Source organism: Heterocephalus glaber, unplaced genomic scaffold (genome assembly GCF_053883595.1).
Source record: "Heterocephalus glaber isolate CG9 unplaced genomic scaffold, H.glaber_assembly_v1.0 deba00001606, whole genome shotgun sequence".
NCBI lineage: Eukaryota > Metazoa > Chordata > Mammalia > Rodentia > Bathyergidae > Heterocephalus > Heterocephalus glaber.
Window position 1 is genome coordinate 7242510 of NW_028258377.1, and position 23128 is coordinate 7265637.

The 23128-nt window shown below is 37.5% G+C and overlaps 1 protein-coding gene across 7 annotated transcripts in view; it reads right to left on the reverse strand.

The window, feature by feature from the left end:
- Kcnn2 (potassium calcium-activated channel subfamily N member 2) overlaps window positions 1-23128 on the reverse strand; it is a 490128-nt gene that overhangs the window by 22968 nt on the left and 444032 nt on the right. For 6 of the 7 annotated variants that reach the window (XM_087194710.1, XM_021238384.2, XM_021238373.2 and 3 more), the window contains 2 exons: window positions 11221-11362; window positions 759-869 (listed from right to left, as the gene is read on the reverse strand). In XM_087194710.1, the coding sequence (XP_087050836.1) occupies window positions 759-869; window positions 11221-11362 (253 nt within the window). Of the gene's footprint in view, window positions 1-758; window positions 870-11220; window positions 11363-11541; window positions 11984-23128 lie in introns of those variants that run through there. The other variant, XM_087194713.1, reaches the window with a different exon arrangement.

The following is a 23128-nucleotide window of genomic DNA, read 5'->3' on the forward strand; positions in this document are numbered from 1 at the left end:
TTGATGAGGACTCTGATCAAGTTATCCACCCTCCTGTCTTGGTGTGCACATTTATCAAATTTTCACAATAATAGAATGAAACGTGTACATGTGACACACTTGGAGCAGTGCCTGGCAAGAGTCAGTGGGCTGTCAACATCGTGATTACTATTTTACCCTCATAATCATACAGTGATCTTCTATGTGGATGCTATGCCATTTTCAGAACTCTTTTTTTTTTTTTTTTTGGTACTGGGGATCAAAGTCAGGACCTTGTGCTTACAAGGCAGGTGGTGGAACCACTGAGCTAAATCCCTGGCCCCAATTTCAGCACTCTTGAGGCCTCGAGGGCATGGAAAGGGCTGTCTCTGCCCCTAACTTGGGGTTTTAAAATTTAGGGCTTTTTTATCTTTGCAACTGCTGTCTTTAGAACACTGACTTGGTCACAGAAACTACAATCTCCTTCAATTACTTTTCCATAAAATTTCTATTTTACATGGACAGTATGTTCTTCTGATATTGGTTACTTCTTTGCATACTGCATTAAATGTTAAGTGCACCTATTTGTCTAGATTAACGTGAGCTACTTTTACTCAAACACCAGGATTATCTAATTATTTCCTAACTGACCTCAAGTTAAAAATAGTCTATTCTGAGATTCCAAGAATGTCCCAACTTTTAAACCATGTCATTTTCACTTCTGATGTTAAAACCGTATTTTTGAATATTGAAGTAAATGTAGTAGTATTTCCTTTGAGGACACATAGGTGGTAACTTACTCTTTTAGTCAGCTGAGTATCCATCATGAAATTGTGCACATGCTTTTCTGCTTTGGTAAGTTCTAGCTTTCTTGCCACTACAGCTACCACCAGGGCTGTGCAACCTGCACCCTGAAAACAAAGAGAAAAGAGAACCCCAAAGTGTTACTTTGTCTCTGTCAGATTACAAAATGTAGTACCTCAGAAAAGTGTGTGATCAACAAAGGTAAGCAGTATTTTTTTTAAAGCCTAGTTCACCTATTTTAAGAAACAAAGCATGATACTGAATAAAATATTTGTATGATAAATAAATGGCAAAAAATCAACTTGCTGAATTCACAGACTTTTTTAAAAACACAGTAAATCAATAATTATCTATAATTATAATAATAAGTTAGTATAGATGTATAGGATAGAATTTAATTTTTTTCTTTAAAGAATCACACTCAATCTTTGGAGATGAGATCAGCAGGTCTCCTGGCCAATCAGCTGCAGTGTACCAGGAATGAAGGGGATGAACTGTCTCGATATACACACAACTTCAGACTGTTCCATGTACATCACAGAATAGGATCACAGGGAGACCACAGTGCTCTGAACCTGGACAACAGAGGTGTGCACTAGGTAGAGAATAACCACCCTAGTATTCACAGTCTTAACTAGTGGTGACAATGCCATGAGTCATTTTTAAGAAACCAACAGTGTTCCTAACTGAATTATAGGAATTAGCTGATCTTTTTGGAAAAAGTCGTGACCCTGTGCGGTACCCCTCGTATTATATAGTTTTCCCTTCTGTCATCACAGTGTACTCATTCCAAGTTGTGAAGGCTTGGCTGAAAGACCAGTGACTAAACACAGGGTCATGAGGCAATGTTGCACTGCTGCAGCCACCTCACCCATCCTGAGCCAAGATAAGCTGCTGCAAGGGCTTGTGAAAGGGAAATCACATCTCCAGGCAGAATTTCAGCTCTGAGAGGACAAAAGAGCAGCAGAGCTGGCCAAGCCAGCCTCAGTAGAGAGGTCACAGAGAATAAAGGGCAGGCTATAGGCAGCAGATGGTGGAAGAAGAGCATACAAAGTAGAACCTTAGCATCCTTGTGGATCTTTCAGTAAATCAGACTCTCTTTCAAGTAGTTTGTAATAGCATTCCCTCTAGGTTTGTTACCCAACAGAGTAGCATGCTCAGAGGACAGATAGCCAGGTGATACTCTGGAATTCCCACAAAGTAAGATGGGTTTCTTGATTACAAATTATATCTAAAAAATCACTAGTTAAAAAAGAAACTTGCTGTCTTCCAAATGTAGTGGTCAGCATCTAAATATCTAATATTGAAGGTTAAAAATAATTATGATTATATTAATTTTATGTCTAAAATATTTAAAGAGACTATAACATTTCAAAGGTAAGTTAGAAAATTATATGCACAACATGCTTTCAATTTCATTTTTAAAAAAATCCACATTGATGAAAAACACTGAAAAAAATTACCTGTGCAGAGAGGTTATTTCTAGGTACAGTAGTTAGAGAATGGGTTCCAACATGTACTTTGTGCTTTCCTGAAGTCTATGTCTTCTATAATCAATACATTATTACTTATATAAACATTTAGTTATACTTTTTTTTATAATACTACAGTACAACTTTAATTTTTTTTAGGATGCAATAGTTTTATTTTTTTCCTTAAATTCTTTTATTGGTACATTTTAGGTAAACAATACATTTACATTTATCATTGGGTGCTTGTACCTGTACATGATGTATCTTGGTTATTTTTTTCCCCATTATCTGTGTGCCCTTCACTTCCTCCACCCTTCCCTATTTACATAGACTTTGTTTCCATTTTTTTACTAAAGTGACAATTTATGGTTTAATATTTAACCTTATTTCACATATCTTTACATTAACCTTAAATTCAACCTAGGGAAATGATCTTTTTTCCATGAATCCTATTTATACTTTTATTATATAATCAATTATACAGCATTTTCATTGAATCAATTAATGTGATTTGGCTATTCAGTTGTGGACCAAATAATGAATTTTAGTAGTTATTGAATGAGTTACTGCAATAAATCTAACAGCAGAGAGCTGAGTGAAGAGAAAGGGAAAAAATGAAATGCACTACCAGATATGTCCTTAATGACAGTAGACAGTTTAAATATATTTGCAGAGGATTTGAATATCCTTTTTGTCTAGTTTTATGAAAAAAATCAGTATCCTCAGAAATTAAGTGCTAGTAATCATATGATCAGAGAAAGAGGCTAGAAGGTATTTAGATATTATCTGTGGCTCGACCTTCTGAATTTATAGATGAGGCAACTAAAACAGTTAAGTGATTATTTTAGTTATGAACCTTCATTAGCATTCATATTGTTTTCCATCCTTTATCTTATCTCATGATATCTACATCTATAGGATCACATGTTTTTAAATTAATGATCATTTCCATACCCATGATGCTCTATGAGGCACTGTATTTCAAAACAAGAAATTCAATTTCATCTTATTTCATGTGATTGATTCTTAATTAACCATATTGCTCAATGTTTAAATATTTATGTATTATCAAAATAAATCAACATTGTTCCTTTTTTTTAAAAAAACTGGTACAACATTTAAATCAGTAGTTCTCAACCTCGACTGTGAACTAGACTCGCTTGGGAGTTTGTAAGAATCCCAATGCTGAGACTGTGTGCCCAGCCTGTAAAGTCCTAATCTCTAAGGATAAAACCCAGAAATTTGTGTTTTTAAAAGCTGTCAAGATGATTCCAACATGGGGTCACTGCTTTAAATAAAGGAGGATGTGCAGGAATACGGAAAATTCCACAAACCACTTAGCATTGAAGAAAGACAGGAAAAACATTATCAGGGTTATTTCACTTATGAAGACATTTAAAAAATAAAAGAGGCAGAGGGTGTGGTCCTTTGTGTCCAGTGCAGACAATAAAAAGGTGATTTTAGAACAGGATTCCATGAAGGAAAAGAATGGCCTTTGAAAGGATCTCTATTCATTTTATTGACCTTGAAACATTCACCACAAAATCCAAATCCTTATGGCAGACCAGTGGTGCAGACTGAATCAGTGGCCTCCCATGACACAATAGCCGCCTGCACCTGCCCACTGCAACAAGAGCCTGTACTTCCCAGACCTGGGGTCACCTGTTGCAGGAATTCCCCGAGCTATTCAGTCAGTGAATGCTGGGAGATTCATGGCAGCAATGTTTCTGCAATAAGCAGAGGATGTAAAAATCTGAGGGGCTCCTAGGTGCTAGATAGACAGCTACAAGAGCGCAGTTGGCACAAGAAGTTGAATATTGTTCTCCTCTGGCAGGTGGCCACTGTTGAGATCCTTCTGGAAAGAAATCAAAAACTTAACAGGAGTGGAAAATCACTGGTATCAAGAGCCTTTGGAAGTCAATTTCTATTTTTGTTTATTCTTGGGCTCTATTCTCTCCTGCTGCTGGCCCATTTCTTTCTGAGTGTTCTCTCACCAATACCAAAAGATTTGTGCATTAAAATGAGTACCCTTGGTGCAAATTGGAGAAACAAGTGAATCTAACAATTTAGTAATCACTGAAACTATAACCTATATAGTACTTCATTATCTTAATTGTACTTATCCCCTTAAAATATATTTCCAGAGACACTTAGAAACCTTTTCATTCAAATACAAAGACCTTCAATCTTTAAGTCTTATGTTAAGTAAGGAAACAACATACCTCTCTAGGTTCTTAATATTAAATCATAAGAGGATTTGATACATATAAGACTTTTCAAAAAAGGAGGATGTCAAATTGAAACCTAACCTGAGAAATTTTAGCTAGGACCTGTCTCAAATAAAAAAAATCAGAAAAAAAGATTGGCAGTATAGCCTAGCATGACGTTCCTGGGTTCACTGTATCACAAAAAAAGAAAAAAAGTAATCTTTATTATTTAATTTTTAGTTATCCAGAATGAAACTGGCTCACTTCAAAAAGCTTTCCAGGCTCAAGTTAATCTTACCAACAAATTAGTGGTTATAGTAATTTAAGCAATGGCATAATGTTATTGTCCACTGTCTATTTCCAGGCTTGTTCTGTTTCACGTGAATAGGAATGAAAATAAGTACGTTTTTATAACATTTTTTCCAAGGCATCACCACGATCCATGTAGAAACAGTTGGGACTAACATATGTTACTCTCTGGAATTAAGATCCTCTATATGCCTTTAATAAGATGAGTCATATTCCCCTCACCAAAGTTAGAAAATACATCCTGGTTTCTTGTCTCCATTTCATTTGTGTTCTCAGGAAAACCAAAGCAAATCATTAACCTTTTACTTTAAGATGCTTAGGAACCTAAAAGCCAAGGGAAGAAAGGTGTGTTTATGAAGCCAAAAGCAAAGGTTAAGGTTTTCCTTAGCTAGTTTATCATCTCTCTAGCAAAGTACATGTTAAAGAGAAAAGGAGAAGGGTGGAGAGAGATGGACACCTTTCCTTAGAAAAGGAAAGTAACAACCTTGTTAACACTCTTTCCCATAACCAAATCACACTGAACAAATGACAGCCAGTAGCATAAGATCTAATTCAGTCTCAATACCTAGACAGTCTTAAAACTGAAATACACGTTTCTCTACCTGTAATCTTCATTGCAGCACAGAAATCATGAACCATCTTGACGTCTATAACATGAAAGTCCAGGCAGCCTATTTTTCACAATGTTATTTATCACCTAATGTTTGAAAACTCCCATGGAGTGACATGTGGAACCTACTTTCAAGAATCATTCTGAAAGACTACTTCAGGATCAAGTTTTAATAACAAGTACACAGGTTTATTAAAAAGGAAAATTCTTTCAATAGAATGCTAGGGAAAAGTTTTGATTATTTCCTTATAAAAAAGGTATCTTCTCAAAATCCAACACAATGAAATTTATATGTACATTTTTGAAATTCTAGAATCCTCAACCACCCTGGAGAATGGCTCTGATACTAATGTTCAAAATATTCCAGTCTTAAATTATCCTCCTGTGGGTTGCATAACTCCTACAATTTCAAACTGTATTTTGGTTTCCAACTTACTAAACTTCAGTTCAAACTGCAGTTTAATAGCCAATTTATTAGACTAAAGTTTATCATGATATAGTTAATTTTTAAATATCTTGCCTTATATGTAAAAATTAATAAAACATCTTTAAGATTAACTTTCATTTTAATATATCAGTTTCTCCTCCAAAAGCAAAGTAAAATGAATAACTGAAAACACTGCCTTTCGCTAGGGTTGACAGACTCAATATCCAAGAACCATAATTACATTTCTACTATAGTTACTGGACATAAACAATTATTCTTTCTTTAAAAATATATAAAATAATCAATTGTAGCAAATAAAGTTCTATAAAACACTCAGTTCTAATATTATATCCCACTGGAGTTCTGCAAGGTTTCCTCAGGTAATGAAAATAATTCCTTGTATCAAATAAATCCTATCTCTGAGTTCCTTCAGATCCACGCTGATATTTGAGGATGGGTGGTAGAGGTCAATTTCAAATGCCCTCATCCTAAGGAAGAGGGGAGCAAGTGTATGGGGTTGGGGCATAGTGATGAGGCCTATGGGCCTGGGGAACCCAAGTCTCCACTACAATGCAACTTCTTGCACCTCAGGAGCTAGAAAGAAGGAGGTACTTCATAAAACTGGTCACCAGCAATGAGTCATCCCTCAGCTTAAATCTTCTTATTGGAAACGGTGCCAGTGTGACTGCAGATACTTTAGGGACAGGAAGGGCAGCTGTGCTAACTAAAAGTGCTGATGGTTTAGAAAAATTAGGTGGAATTATAGAATCAACAAGCTGAGTGTGAGATGGTCTCAACTTAGCTGTACCTGTCTCTGCCTAGAGGAAAGCAGCTGCCATAGTTCTAATGACATTTTCCTGGGAGGAGTGAAGGTCAAGTTAAGGTACTGGGGGGACATTTAGTCTTAGGACTGAAAAGACCCATCATTCTTTCCTGCTGCTCTGCACAGAATAGATGATTATAAGAATTTAGAGCTATATTTTCCTCACTTGGCCTTTATTTAATGAGATTCAGTGTACACATCAGAAAGAACAAAAAAGCTAAAAAAACCCACCAAAACTAAAAATCTCTTAAAAATTATTACTTGATATTAAATACTGTATGTTGAATAGTATAAGATGTAAAAAAGAAAAAAAAGGATCCCGGAGTGTTTTGCTTTTTCACATAATATAATACCGAGGTATAGCCTCAGACTAGTTAGGATTTCTATGTCTAGTAGCAGGGGAATAAAATCTCAAATGGAAAGACAGACCTTAGGTTTAGTTCTTTATAATACTAGTCATTTATCTTCATGACTTCCAGTTAATTCATTACTGTGTCCTGGAATACGTTCAGACTGAATTAAGTGTCTTACTACTAACTCTTGGGTTGAAAACTACTTAACAAAACATACCCTTACCTAAGAGGTGTCCTCTTTTGAAACAATCTTACATTTTCAAAAGTAAGGGAAAATACATAGCTTTCAGGATGTGTTATATCTATCTGGACAGATATAAAATGGCAGAGAGGAAAAATGCTGAGTAAAACAATTATTTTATTGTAAAACTAGAGACATTAAGAAACCAGCTGGTCATGGCAAAATCAAACTATTTGCCTGCTATCTTCCTTGAGAAGAAGAAAGCCACCTAGAATTCATCCCATTGGTTACCATGCCACCCACAATAGGGAATCCCCAGTACTTTCTCAAATGGAGGAAGCAAAGGAAAAAATGAGAAAATATGTAATTGTAGCCTTAATAGTTTTCTCTTAAAAGGTAACGAATGACTTATTTCCTATTAGGCAATTCCATGATCTCATGTTTTAAAAATAATATCCAGGAGAGAGGAAGAGATCTTTGACCCGTAAGCTCGGATTCTTAGTTAAAGCTCAGTAAAAGGGACACTTCCACTTGACTTGTTCGATCTCCCATATTTAAATACTTTTTTAATTTCAGTGCTGGAATTGAACCTCACTCATGTGAGGCAAGTACTCTACCACTGAGCTACATCCCCAACCCACCACATCTGAATTTCTGCTACAGGATAGCAGTATTCAAACTGCCCATATTTTAGTGGTTTCATAATCATTTGTGTGTAACATTGTAAATACAATTGAAACATTGCTTACCGAGAATCATTGTGTGATTGTCTTGCATTCATAATTTACATTTCAGGCAAGGAGAGGGTTTTTTTTTTTTTTAATAATGTGACTTATTTCTCTCTTTGAAATATAAAAAAATTTCTATTTGTAGTTTAATAATATATTTCTACCCAGAGCACGGCAGATTAATTTTAATCTGATGTCCTTAGCTCTAAAAAATAAAACCCATGACACAAAATTATTTAAAATTTTTTAAATTACAGCCTAATTTTGAGTTTTTGCTAATGAAATGTGAACATCCAATACGATGACATTCAGTTACTCATGAGTTTCAATTAGTTTTCTGAAGAAAGCAAGCAGTGCTAATTTCCTTATGTGCTCATTTTTGAAATGGAAATCTTCATAGGTGTTAGCATTAGATCAACTCTACTTCATCATGAAAACAAACCACACAAATGTGTAAATGCTATCAAAATTTCATAAACACAGTAACAAGAAAATTCAAATGTAAAAGAGCACAAAGAAGCATAGTAATTCAGAGAAAAATAAACAAGATGATTCAGAGCAGCCCCTGTGCTCTCTCAGGAGTGTTGTAATCTCTAGACTTTTGCACAATTTATTAAAGGCCACAACTGAGGAGGAGGAAGGAGACACAGAGATGACTCGGGAAATCTGACAAAGTGTATTTTACTTAAATATGTTTTACAAATATCTAAGTCATTTCTGGTTTAGATAACCCAAAAGTACATTTATACTTCCTAAAATAGAAACAATAGTAAATAAAATTTGACAAAACAGAAATACATTTCTTCTTAAGGAAACAAATCTTTTTATAAATGGTATGTCAAAAAATATCTTTTAGAAGTCTATATTGTCACCCAAACATTCACCATGATGACATCTTGGTAACCTCCATGTGTCGCTCTTGATTGCTAGGAAATTACAAGAGCTGTAATCACTTCCCAGAAGCTCACCCCAGAAGCCTGCCCAGTATCCTAAGTCCTTGGAAATTTGCGCAGCCTGGGGAGACAACCCAACTCTGCATAGCACTTTGCATGGGCTACTCAGATTAGTGAATTTTGCTATATGAAAGTAAACCATTTTTGACCAGGTCAATTAAGAAAGAAATCGGCTCCTTATGAAGGAGAGGTAATGAAGCTGCTCCACCTAGGAATAAAGGGACTGTTTTATTATGACCTTTGAGAGCTAGAAAGAAGTCACTACAAATTTCATTACATAAAACATATGTGCCAGTAAAGATTATAAGGTGCTTATGATTTCTGTTATCAATAGTGAAAACTAAGCAAAACACCAGTTTAAGGAGGTAAGTGCAAGTTTCATGCTGTCAGAAGAAACTCTGAAGGAACTGTTCTAAGACTCAAGGGACAAAGAAATCCTGAGGAAAGGTAAATATACCACAGGGTAGTGCATCTAGGCAAGGATGACGTCAAATTTGGCTCTGATTCTAAGGCAAATGAGCCTTTTGATAAACCCTGAGTCATTTCTATTCAAGAATAAAAGGGGGTACACATCTTTCTAAAAAAAATCACTAAATTGTTTCTAAGAAGCACTGAGGAAAAGACTGTGTAATTAATTACCAGTTCTGCTTTATATAAATAATATCATTCATGTCCCCTGTGGGCTTGTTACGGGCCCTTCCAAAATACATCTCTGCACATTTTATTTCTCAAAGTATTATACTGTATAATAAAATGCTTTTATTTGAGGAAAAGGGGAAGTAATACAAGAGTAAACATAATGGAGCATACCAAGTATAATGAAAACATTAAAGTTCGCGATAATTCACAAAACTGTCTTTTCCCTTTACAAGCAAGTAATGTTAAATTATGCCTCCAAGTTATATTTGTCACATCTGGGACTTGAGGCTCTGAATTTTATTTTCACAGCTAGCGCCCTTATCCTACCAAAAAGTAGATGAGCACGCCTCACTATTCATGTTGTTAGCACTCAGTCCTTCCAGCTAGTTAGGACTCTGGAACAATCTTCTCTGCAGGTGTGTGAGGGTGTGTACTCTGAGGGCCAGCACTTGGAGGCCCTCAAATGGGGACCCTGCACTTTCTCCTGCCAGTCAGTGCTCGGACAAAGCACAGGTGTTGAACACAGATGCTGAAGTTTAGAAATTCTGGGCATTTCCATCCTAAGGATGTTGCAGTACAGATTCTTAAGGCAGAAGCATCTAAGCAAGCATCAACACAATATTCCTTGCTGTAAATAGACTTTAAAAAGCAGATGAAGGATATATACAAACTTAGATCACTGAAAATAATACATCGCCAATTAGAAACTCCTTATACCTTAAATATTTTGAGATGCTCACACTATAACAACTTGCTAGTGTCCCATTTAATATCCCTGAAACAAATGGAGCAAAGCAGTATGACTAAATCACAGGGTGTGAGGGGTAGAGGACAAGCCAGAGCTTGTTAAGCCTCCCTGAGGCACAGCGGCCTGTCACCTACCATCAGCAGCAAACTTTCTCAAGTGTTCTACAAGACCTGGCCTCCTGTCCTCATTCTGTGTCACCCTCTGCTCCTGCCCACTTACCTTGCTCAAATGAACTAAGTTTCTTCTTGCTTCAATGTCATCAAATTACATCATCTTCTTCTGGAGTGTTCCTCCTTCCTGGATACTCAGAATTCTCACTTCAGCTTAAACGTCTTTTCCAGAGATTATTTCCATAACTGGAGCCCCTCCTTGCCCCAGTTTCTCCAAAAGTTTAAGCACTATTTCCTTATCACAAACTAATGATTATTTATCAATTATTTTTTAAATACAGGGCTTCCTTATAAGCTCCACTGAGAGGAGGGCAAACAGGTTTTCCTTTGGTTGTATTCACAATAGAGATCCCTAAGCCAGTGCCTATCACTCAAGAAAGTATTTGTTAAAACAATAAAAATGTTAAATTATGTAATACAATTCTTCAACCTTTCAACATACTTCCAGATAATGAATACGATTCGTATTTTGAGGAAAGTGAGATCAGAGAAATTGACTTGAGCTAACACAACGAAAGGAAAAAGGCAGAAACCAGATGTAAGGAACTGCCTGACTCTCAAAAGCCGCAGCTCTAAGATCAAATGTAGCTTATCAAGTCACTGCACAGTGCACAAGACAGCCCAGTGGCTCTAGGTCTTCAAAAGGACTTCACAACAAGAAGGATTCAGAGGAAAATGATTGGTACACACACTGTCTCTCCAGACCAAATTGTTTTATTTACACTGTTTCCTGCGGTTGGGAGTAGGAGTAACTCACAGTGATGGATGCCCATGGACTGACTGGTTTAAGTGCCTTCTCAAGTATAAATAAAAGAGACAAAAAGAAAAGGACACTTACCATAATTCCTGTGAGCAAGCAGACGCCTTTCCCACAGTATGTGTTAGGTACCATGTCACCATAACCAATGGACAGAAATGTTATTGAAATCAACCACATTGCTCCAAGAAAGTTGCTAGTAACATCCTGCTGATCATGGTACCTGAAAAACAGCAAAGAAAGCCAGTCCTTTATAATTAATCTATAGTATGGGAGTTGAGGACAGTCTGATCTGACTCAATGGATTCTCTGTATAAACTAATCTAGTTGGAAGTTTTCAAACCTTGTAATTTTGAATAAAATTGAGGTTCTGTTTAGCAATCTGAACAACAACAAAAGTACCTCAACTTTAAGAAGGATCTGAAAGAGAAATGATGAAATATGAAAGCTGTCTTTCTCAGATTTATCTTTGTAGCTTCCTCTGGCCTCTGCCAATGTCTCGTTTTTCTTTGATGCCTCGCTGACATGCCAGACCTGTGAGACAATATGCAGCTGCCCAATCTCATACTGCACAGTAGTAGCAAAAAGAATCACACTGTACCCGTTGCCTGGCCTCTCCTTTTTCTATCTTAACTTCCCTGATATGGGTCAACTCCTCACTGTCCTTCAAAATAAATTCAGGTGGGAGTCTTCTCTGTTTATTCTTTTCCCTAGCCTCTCCACTGTGTTAACTTACCACTCTGTGTGTTTTTCTGTCTATCCCAAGGCTATCGAAGTTATCTACCAGGAGCTCCCTCATCAGTTGCCATGCCTGCAGATACAAATTATCTCTCTGATCACACTAGGAACCAGAAGAAAACAGAAGTTGTCTTACCATTTGAACATGAACTTACAGTCAAAAAAGGAGAGGAATACAATTGATCTCTGAAGTACTCTATTAAGTTTTTTTTTTTTTTCTGGTAAAGAAGGTTTTTGTATCAGAAAAAGGCATCACATATTGTTGAAACACCAGCTCCAGACAATCACCTGTGTCTAGGACGCAGGCACTGCTGTCCTCCATGCATACAAACCATAGCTGGGCCACGCGAGCTGTCACACTGGCAAGTCTGCTCTGTGTGCATGTTCCCTGTACACATGAGGCAGAGGGACCCACCTTAGGTCTCTAGAGCAGTCAGACCCCAAACTCTGGTCTCCAGGAGAGATTCTTGCTCTTAAACACCTCACAAGGACCATGTTTCCTTCCCATCTCTCAGAATACCAGCTGGGGTGGCTTTACTTTTTCTCAGCTTTTGTTCTACAAAAGATGCAAATAATTGCCCAGTATTGATCTCAGTCTGGATTTATTTATTTAACCCTATCTGATAACTCTGTCTCTGACACCAGGGCTCCAGTGGCAGGCAAGCTGGTTCTGACCAAAGCTAGAAGTCTACAACCTGCCATGGGTCCTGAAAATCTCTGTGCATTTTTTCCCCTGCTCCTCACGTCATGTTCCTGTTTCTATAACCAAAGTGCAGAAGGTTCATGGAATATAAGCTTTTTTCTGAAATATTAGTAGATCTTACACTCTGTCTTTGGTACCTTTGCCTTCTTCCAAAGAAGAAAGAAGAAATGCTGTTTGTTGCTATTTTGAACTACGGAAAGAGAAGCTGCTGGATGGAGTGTATGGAATCCCAGCACAAGAAGTGAGGGCAGTCACTGTATCCCCCTGAGAGAAAAGAAAGGGGATATTACAGGCAGCCAGCCCTTGGTGAGGAGCATCCTGCAAGGTGGTAGGAAGGCAGAAACCTCAACTACTCCACATCCAAGGAACAGCCACTCTGATCCAGCTATGGGTCCCTCTACCCAGAATGTCTCAGTGGAGAGTCTATCATTACTAAAGGGAGGCCAAGATGTAGTCCTAGCTTTCCAGAGGACAGGCAAGTGCACTTCCCCTGGGGATCTTTGTTACATGCTGTGTACATGGAGGTAGGTTGATGCAACTGATGCTATGTTCAGCTATAACACGAGCTAAGCAAGCTTCTGCGGACTATGGTGTTTCAAAATAGTGCCATTAGTAAGCTTTGGGTTACAACCCATCCATGACATTGAGGCTCTCTAGCAAGTATTCTTTACCATGCTGTGGCTTAAAACGGAATGCATTCCCCCTGGCATTGGTGTGGACTGTATAGGAAAGGAGAGGGAAAAAATTAATTTTCTATTAATTTCTAAATTGTGAAAAAGTTGAAGAAAGCATGGCATACATACAGATCTGGCTCACTGAAGAGTTCATGGCTTCTATATTGTTGGAGAAATGTAAACTAGTACAACTACTATGGAAATCTAGAATGGAGATTCCTCAAAAAAACTAAAAATAGAAATTCCACTTGACCCAGATATTCCCCTTCTAGATATCTTCCCAAAAGAGTTCAAGACATCATATTACAATGCTACATATATACCTATATTTATGGCACTACAATTCATAATACCTAAAGTTTAGAAGCCTGTATGTTCACAAACAGATGAACAGATAAAGAAAATGTGGTATTTACACACAATGGAGTACTACTCTGCCATAAAGAAGGATAAACTTGAGTCATCTGTAGGAAAATGGTTACACCTTGAGACCATAATGTTAAGTGAAATAAATCAGACACACAGCTTAAATATAGCAAGGGTTCTCTTACATGAAAAACCCAAATTAAAAATAAAGAGCAAAATAAAAGATAGATAATAGGAAGTAGGAAAACAGATATTTCTCAAATAGGAAGGGGATCAAGAGATGAAAGGAAGGAAGGAAAATGGGATGAAAAAAAGAATTGTGTTCTGTACCTGTACCAACTCCACACAAGGAATATAAACATTAGGTACTGCAAACACATAATAAAGTAAAATTTTTATAAAAGAGTTCATGGCTCTAACTCTTGGAGGCCCAAGCACATATGCATCATATTTATTAAATGCTCACTAGGTATTCAGTTCTTGCATTTTCTCATTTAGCACATAATATACTACATGGAACATTTTTGGCTACTACAGCTGTATTTTTCACCTTCCTTATACCAAAAAATGTATCCTTAGATACTAAGTCTCTAGATACTTAGAAATGTGCCCAGTGTTATCTTCATTCTGAGTTATTTTCACATTGCTACTGTGTGTGACCAGAACATTACTGTTAACATGGTTTTTCTTTGGTACAACCCCTAACTACAAAGAGGTGTTCAACATTCCACCCTAAAACCACAGTCTCTTGAGGATTGCTTCTGACTACTGCCCAGAGAGAGCCCTCAACCTTGGCATGGGTGTGGAAATCTCATCGGTTCTTCCTGCAGCACTTTCTATTTGGTTTTGAAAGCTGGGAGCTGGAAATGACTGAAAATTACAATGTGAAGCATTCACTGAAGCCTTTAGCCAAACTAAGTCTTCTTTAGTTGCTGCCTTTAATAAATGGATGTCTTAAATGTACACATAAATTTCTGCCAAATGCTCTGGACTATTAGACTACTCTGTCATTTAGTCAATATTTATTACGTGATATGCACATCACACTGCATCAGACATGGTAATCTTGTATTAAAGGACTAATTAGAAAGAAAAAAATGTTTCTAGGAGTTGGTATTTTATGGCTTGGGATTCAATGATAAATTATCATTTTTACTTGACATAATAAACTTGTCTGGAAATAGCCCAGCAAAGAAAACAACATCTCATGTTGATGTTACATTCAGGCATATATAGTTGTGAACAGTCAATGAGTAATTAACCAAATTAGAAATTTAGGTATTACTAGAATAATCACCTGATTTCTTTCTTGGGAACTCAAAAGCAAATACTAGACTTATCACCATGATTACATTATTGCTTAGAATACCCCTAGGTTTTATATCAGTGCTGGATTCACACCATCATGAATGACTAATACATACAACTTAAAGAAATTTCTAAACATTTCTTAGAGTAGAAGTTAATTTCATAGACTTAGTTCTAACCTTCTTCACAAGGAGAACTATTCTGAGAAAGACATGAAAAATTAGCTCATGTGGCAAATTTCAGGTTCTGATTAATATAAATGCTGGTTTAATGAAATATACATTAAATGAGATTAAAATTGATGCAAGAAATGGATGACGATCTTAAACTTTTAAAATAAAGACTGGGGTTTCAGCAGAAGACGGTTTGAACTGTCTTATATAGCACTTTATCCTTTGTAGACTTAAAGATGGTGAGATCAGCAAAATGTTCCTTTTTTAACTTTCTATTCCTTATTCTTGTCTTCATTCACTGCCAACTGTGGGTCTAACGTTGTTACTCAGATCACAATATGACATCTTAGTGTTAACAATAACATTTGCTGAAGCTCACAGGGGTTATCTTTCTAAGGGAATACTGAGATCTTTCTTGTATAAGAGATGGCTCTGCCTAGCACTCCTGCCATCTGCAGCCTCCCTCTTCCCCCTCTAAAGGCTGGCAATTCTATGGCCTCTTTCAAAGTCCCTTCTCTGCAGCACATGCATTTCTTTCATCTTGGAATCATCTTCCCTTACATTCTTACCTTCACTTTTTCTTTGAGATTCTGTTCATGGGTTGCCTTATCCAGACTGCACAAGGCTTCTGCTCCACACAATATATGAGGCTTAACCATTCTGTGTCCTTGGAGCATCCTGCAGGTATATCTTGCACCATTCAATAAATGTTTACTGTGTCTCAAGATGTAATTTGTAATTTGCTCATCTAAAGCGCCCGTAGAATTGAAATTATGAAGAACTGGAATATCCACGTCTTATTCATTGGTTTATCATCTCATAATCCTTAGAAATACACAAAACTATCCAAAGCTGAAGAAGTAGAAGTACTATATGTAAAATGATGAAGTGTCACTGTAGTAAATGGTACAATATTAAGTGAAAATAAGACTGTGTTACCTTGGGCATAATATACCTAAGTGTATAAGCATGATATAAGACCCTCTCCCATACAGAACTTTCCTAAGTAACCTAGTAAAATAACAGATAAAAGATTAGTAACTGGTAACCCAATAAAGCATATAAGATGGAAAAAAAAATAGTTCCAAAGGAGACAAAAACAGAGGGGGAAACAAAAGCAAAGAATAGATGAGGCAGAGCACCAAAAATAAGAGAATAGGTTTTACCAAATGATTTATTTGATTTAAATTTAAATGGCCTATAACCCCATATTTGAGGGAATGTATACTAGTACAACCACGATGGAAAACCAGAATGGAGATTACTTGAAAAACCAAAAATAGAAATTCCATTTGATCCAGCTATTCCCCTGGTAGGTATCGTCTCAAAAGAGTTAAAGTTATCATATCACAAGGATATATGAATACCCATTTTTACAGTAGCATAGTTTCTAATAGCTACAATTTGAAAATGGCCTATATGCCCATCAACAGATGAATGAATAAAGAAAATGTGGTATTTACACACAATGGAATACTATTCTGCCATAAAGAAAGATAAACTTGGACCACTCACATGTAAATGGATACAACTTGAAACCATAATATTAAGTGAAACAAGTCAGACACACAAGCTTAAATAGTGTATGGTTTCTCATATATGAGAAACTCAAATATAAATATATATATATATATATGTATTTATATATAGTGGTACCTCAGTTCATGAACTTAATTCAATGATTCTGGTCACAAATTCAATTAGTTGCAAACCGAATCAAATTAAATGATTAGTTTGAATGTTGACCTTATGGGGTAATTTGATTCAGTTTGTGATCAGAATCATTGGAAAGAATTAAGTTTGTAAACTGAGGTACCACTGTAGAAACAGAGAGAGAGAGAGAGAGAGAGAGAGGAATTCCATGTTTTTCAAAGGACTGGAGAACAAGAGATGGGGGAAGGGGGAAAAATGATGAAAAAAAAGTTTTTGCAAATGAGAAGACCAAGAATTGGAAGGAGCAGGAAGAAAGGGGAGGAGTAAGGAATAAAAAAAGTATTATGTACATTGCCAACTCCCCATAATAAATGTAATCATTATGTACTGCAAACATATACTAATTCTAAAAAGGCACAGATTGTTATAGAACCTGTGGATGTTTCATTACTTGGAGAAGCCAGGTAACACATGAAGTATAGGTAAGATCAAAGCTAAAAACAGAACTGTTTAAGCATAAGTACATGGGATGATGGATCCCTAGCCATCCGCTTTGCCAGACAACTAAGATGAGACACAGAGTTTACTCTTTGGAAAATGGACTGAAGGCCCAGGCAGAGGTAGAAGAGATTTTGGAGGGCTGAAAGTATGGAGAATAAGTTCAAGTTTCTAAACTAAATAACGGCATTTCCTTCCTTTCCTCCCTATTCCTGACCTTAATATTAGAACTTGCTAGTACAGGGAAAGAATATTTTTTTCCAGAGAAACAATATCATCAGGGAAAGGCCAATCATCTACTAACATCAAGGATTCCTCAGTAAAAATTTCAGCTTTCACCCTTCAGTGCATTTCACCAGGCAATAAAACTCTTTCCATACAGAGCTTCCAGTCAATTCCCACCTTTGACTAGGAAAGAACAGCACATTATCAGCACATATTTTATGCCTTCTGTAGATAAAATACTACCCCCCCCCAAAGAGGAGGATAAAAGGGAAAAAGGGATGGAAGAGAGAAAGGATGAACTAAAGAAATCTGAGACAATGCAGCAGGATTGGGCAGGGGCACATGAAAATTTTAAGTTATATTATGAAAATCCTGGGAGAAAATATTATGTCTGTAAAATAGCATGAAGAAAAATAATGGGATTAAAACTCAAGTTTATAGTGAAAATCTAGCTATAGTCAACTAGGCTACAAATCAGCAGAAATCTCCACAGAAGAAAAAGAGAAGGAAAAAGAATGGAAAAGACCATGTGAAAGAATCAACATAGACGATCTAACCACAGTCTTTCCCAGAGGATAAAGTGAAAGGGATGAAGTGAAAATATTCTCTGACAGGAAAACTGGAGGACAGAGCTATGGTCTGAAGGGAAGAGTGTAAGAGAATCTGCATACAGAGAAAGAAAAGACCTAAACCAAGGGAGATCATTGTAAAAATTTAAATGTCAGGAATGAAGAGAAGATACCAAAAAGTTTCAAAAAGAATAAAAACACACCAGAGCTGAACATTAACAATATTTTTTTCTTTTGGTACACAGGATCGAACTCAGGGCCTTAGACTTGGGAGACCACTGAACTAAATCCCCGGCCCCATTAAAAATATTTGACTCTGTGACATCATTTGTTTTGTTTTATCTAGCATGTACAGGTGTGTTGGTCCAGGGCAAGGGGCAGTCTTTCTTTCACATTTTTGTAGAGGGGACAATGGGGAGAAGAACCAAAACATTATGTCAGGCCCCCTTTGTGCCTCGTTTGGCACAGAGCAGGTTCTCTGTGTGGTAAGCTTACCTGGGGAATGGGGTGACCACCCCTCAGGGACGACTGTCTAATCCCAGGCTGCCTTTCAACTACACATCAAGGGGTGGTGTCCACATTTGTGTACTGTTTGTAATGAAGCTGAAATTTCATGTCCACCAGCTGCAGACCCAGAAATGTGAGAGGAGTATAAATGATCTCCTTTCAATCTGTAACCTGTGCTCCTAGTTTGGACTCAAAGCAAAAGCAAATCTAATAAGTGGTTCAACTAATTAAAATATAAAAGCGTACAAGGAAGCCCAAAGGCAGCACATATTTGCATCCAGAGGAGAAAAGTGCTGAGTGGCAATAGCTTAGAAAGGAAAGGTAACTGGACTCTCTCATACACAGTGCTCTATAGCATTAATGTTCACCTGGAGCTGCATTTGAGGCACCTGGCAAGCATTAAAACACTCTATTCATAGCCCTACCCTCCACCAATTAAGTCAAGATCTCTATGGGTAGGGTGGGACCATGACCTAGAGATTTTCAAAAACTTGCCAAGTGTTTCAAATGTGCGATCAAGTTTTAAAGTATCAATAAGCTTTATTTCAGGAGAGTTTCTCATTCAACAACATGTTGAATGTCTCCAATGACAGTGTATAAAGGAAGTTTTGGAGGCACTGAGAATATATAGATGAGTAAGAAACAGTAAGCTTTCATGAGAAGTTTAAATCTCGTAAGGGAGAGAGCTGGTTGCCAGGAATACTGATATGCTAGTTGTAATAAATGTGAATATAAGATATAAAGGCATACTGATAAAAATACACATAACAAGGTTTAAAGTAATGACATAAAGGTGTTATAACACCTATGATTTATAACACCTATAATGCCTAAAGTTATAGTTTTAAATTCAAATAAAGAGTTAAGTCTATCAGGTAAGTCCAAACACTTCGCTAAAAATGCAAGTAGATGTGCTCTAAAGTATAAGTGCTACAATTGTATGTTTAAAGGCACTCTGGAAATAATCCATACAGAGTCCCTTCAGATATGAACTGCCTCAGTTCATGTGGCTTTCTCATAAACCCTTCCATACATTCCACTTTTCTGCCCATCACATGCTCATGCAACACAAACTGGCTTTAGGACATGACTTGAGGATGCAAACCAGGCTTCTTTTAATATGAATAAGCTACCGAACAAAAGCAGCAGAGAGGCAGCATAATGTTAGCTCTGAAGCCCAATTTTAGTTTAGGCTTGATCCGATTTCCATTTTCATCAATTATGTAACGATTAATCCAACATGGTGGGTTTTTTTTCACTTGTTTTTATTATGCTCCTTTGACTTTGCATATTTATATTTTTTCCTCTCTTTCGAGTAAGGAAAATTAAAAGCTAACTGCTTTTTGCTCTTCTTACATGTGTTTGGGTGCAATGGGTTTGCAAAATGTCTGATTTCTTTCCACGTGTTAACACTGGCTAGTGAGCTTCATTCTGGATAGAGACCATCCTTGTGGATGTCCCTTGACAATACAGTTACTTTAAAGTACAGTGAGTCTCTGGCTTACAAACGAGTTTCACTCTGGGAGAATGTTCGTAAGTCAGATTCATTTGTAATCCAATGAAGTGCTTCTCATACAGTACACCTGTGACTGTTATACAGTACACCTGTATAAGTTTGCAACTTGAAAGTCTGCAAGTCGGGGATTTACTGTAAAGCTCACACTCCCTAAAGGATAAAAAGGGGAATGACAGACACATGTAAATTTTCAAACTTGAAAAATTACATTTGTAATGTTACTCTGAAATGACAAAGATATTTTGTTGTCTGACTCCCCTATCTCTATGCAAGTGACTTCAGCAATGATGTATCTGTCAATAATTAACAGTCTTAGGTCTTAGACCTAATTATTTGATTGTTAAAAAAAAAAAAACCCAGAACACAGATAGTATCATATGAACAATCTTTTGACAGGCCTGAAAAGATAGTCTCAAGCTGAACAGACTCATCATTGTTAGGATTTTTTTTTTTTTTTTTTTTAGTACCGGGGATTGAACTCGGGATCTTGCGCTTACAAGGCAGGCGGCAGAACCACTGAGCTAAATCCCCAGCCCTGTTAGGATTCTTTTGATTATGGTGTTTAGTGAAATACACTCAGTTTTAGGAGCTGAGAGCCATGCTAATAGGTCTGGGCTTTAAAGGATGGAAAAGACCTCAAGGAGTGAGAATCCATTGGGGAGACTTTTCTAGCCTTAAGAGTTTAAGCATGTTTCTCCAGCCCCACAGACCTTATGCTCTCTTTTAAAATCTCGATATAAAATTCAGGTAGTATGATTTATCTCTATGCATGACTTATAAAACAAAAAATATAATAACAGTAATAATATGGAGTAAAATAGAAATAATTTAAATCATGTATTTTAATATCCAAATACTCCAGCAGCAGAGGCACTTCAGTGTAAATCGGGCTATGAAAGCATGTCACTCTGGGAACTCCTATGCCAACAGCGGCAGCTGTCACAGCTCATGTTTTTCTCTGAAAAACTTCTGGGCTAATGATAAAATAAATGCTGATTTTCCTCAGTTCACATACTAAGGGCATTCTTAAAAAATTAAATGTCTGTTTCAACTGAGCAAAAATATTTTATGTTTAAAATGGATTTAGGTCTAAGCTAAGAAAATTATAAACAAGCTCTTCATATGCAAAATATCCAGTGGGTCATTCCCTGGTCAAGCAGAAGGAAGAACAGTTTGTTGGGTAGAAATGTCTCACGCATAATATACAGCACCCTTGGCCCCAGCCAACCACAAGAAAAAAATTATATACTTTCAAAGCGCTCGCTGGGGTCAGTACCACCCAGTATTACCAGCATTGAGAACCACTGCTCTAGACGGGCTTTTAGCAATGGCCATTAGAAAATCTGGAGCTGACTTTCCATCAATATATCTGGAAATCAGTGAAATTAGATAACCTTGGGATTGGGCACAAATGCCTGAGAATTATATTCTCAAGCCTTTGACACTTCCTGAGCTCTTAAGGAAATATCAAATGCCATAAGATTGCTTTCATTAGGATTAGCATTTCTGACCAAGTTTCTCTTCCCTATTTCTTTCCTAACTTCCAAAGAGTATTTACTTTAATTTTCAGGAGCTACCTCCATTCAGTTCTTGCAGTGTGCAGGCTCCTGCATGTATGAGTTCCCGCAAGGGCAGGTAAACCCCATCAGAGATGCAGCCATACTTGACCAGCCAAAGCCTCCATTGGTCCATGTCTACCAGGGCCAGGGGCTTCCCCGATAGCAGAGAGAGCATGTCCAGATGGATATGGCTGACATCATTTTTAGAAACTTCCCCTACAATATCCATGAACGGCTGCTGCAGGCAGATTTGCTGCACTTTTCACAGGCAAGGAGCAGCAGCATGGTGGGCAGTCACTAGGTGGCAGTGCCACACCAGTTTATCCCCACTGACACTCAAGGTCACTTGCCCAGTGCCAGGGATGTGAGCAGACACTGTGGAATACCCTGTTATGAAAGCCCCTTTGGAGACACCCTGAAAGCAGATCATATTCCACAAGAAAAATCAGAGTCAGGGTTGAAGCAAACAAACCTGGGAAACTCCTACACCCGGCAGCCCTGAGCTGTTACCCAGAATCTGAGAGTCTTGTGTGTGTGTGTGTGTGTTGGGGGGCGATATTTGTCTGGTTGCTAAATCCACTGTAGATCCAAATTAATGTACCTCTAGGTTGGTAGCACATCTCCACATTTTACTTACCTGAGATTCTCTAGCTCAAGACCAAACCCTATGTCCTAAATCTGTAAGAAAAAAAAAATCCCTGTGGGTATTTCAAACTAGGTCACTATGGAAATGAACCAGCATCTGAGGGTACAAAACTCATCTGGGATGGGGCAAGGAAAGACTGATCTGGATACAAAGACACTGTTCCACCCCTTGGCTCTCTGTGACCCAGAGCAACAAGTGGGTTCTGAGCCTGGCTTTCCTCTTAGATGAGAATCAGGCCATCAACCTCCCCAGATAGTTGGACACAAGATAATAATGTGCTTGCCAGATGCCATCTCATCAGTAGAGAGGCTATGTGTGCACTTAGCATGTACTTCTTGATACTGTAAAAGTCAATACAAAGAAAAGCCGTAACTTTGGGGAGTAACCTTCTTGCCACTCAGATGAGGCTTTTCCCTGCCTTTGTAGCTTTGGGTATTGTTCTCTCCTCTGTGACCCTATGTTTGGCTCTCTCTGTCAGGCAGCACAATAATTTGTGCCACTAACACATGAAACAGCATAAAGGGGACTTGAGAAAACAAAGAGGAAGAGAGAGAGGTACCTCAGGAGCTTCCTCAGCAGAGTAAAAGCAGTTCAGGGTGAGCGTAGATCACCCTCAAAATGAGGACAGCAAGAAGAAAGAGGACTGCTCAGCAAGAGGAAGACAGGCTTATAAACTTCCTCTGAATTCCATTCTCCTCCTCCCACCAACACTGGACTTCTCTCTTCAAGGTGTCAGGGAAAGGGAGGGACAGATAAAAGACCTTGTCTAGAATCAATCATGGGATTCCTGAGAAATTTTTGATGGGCATCTGTTCAGAGCACTCAGTCAACTGAAAAGAATGTGCACCACAGTT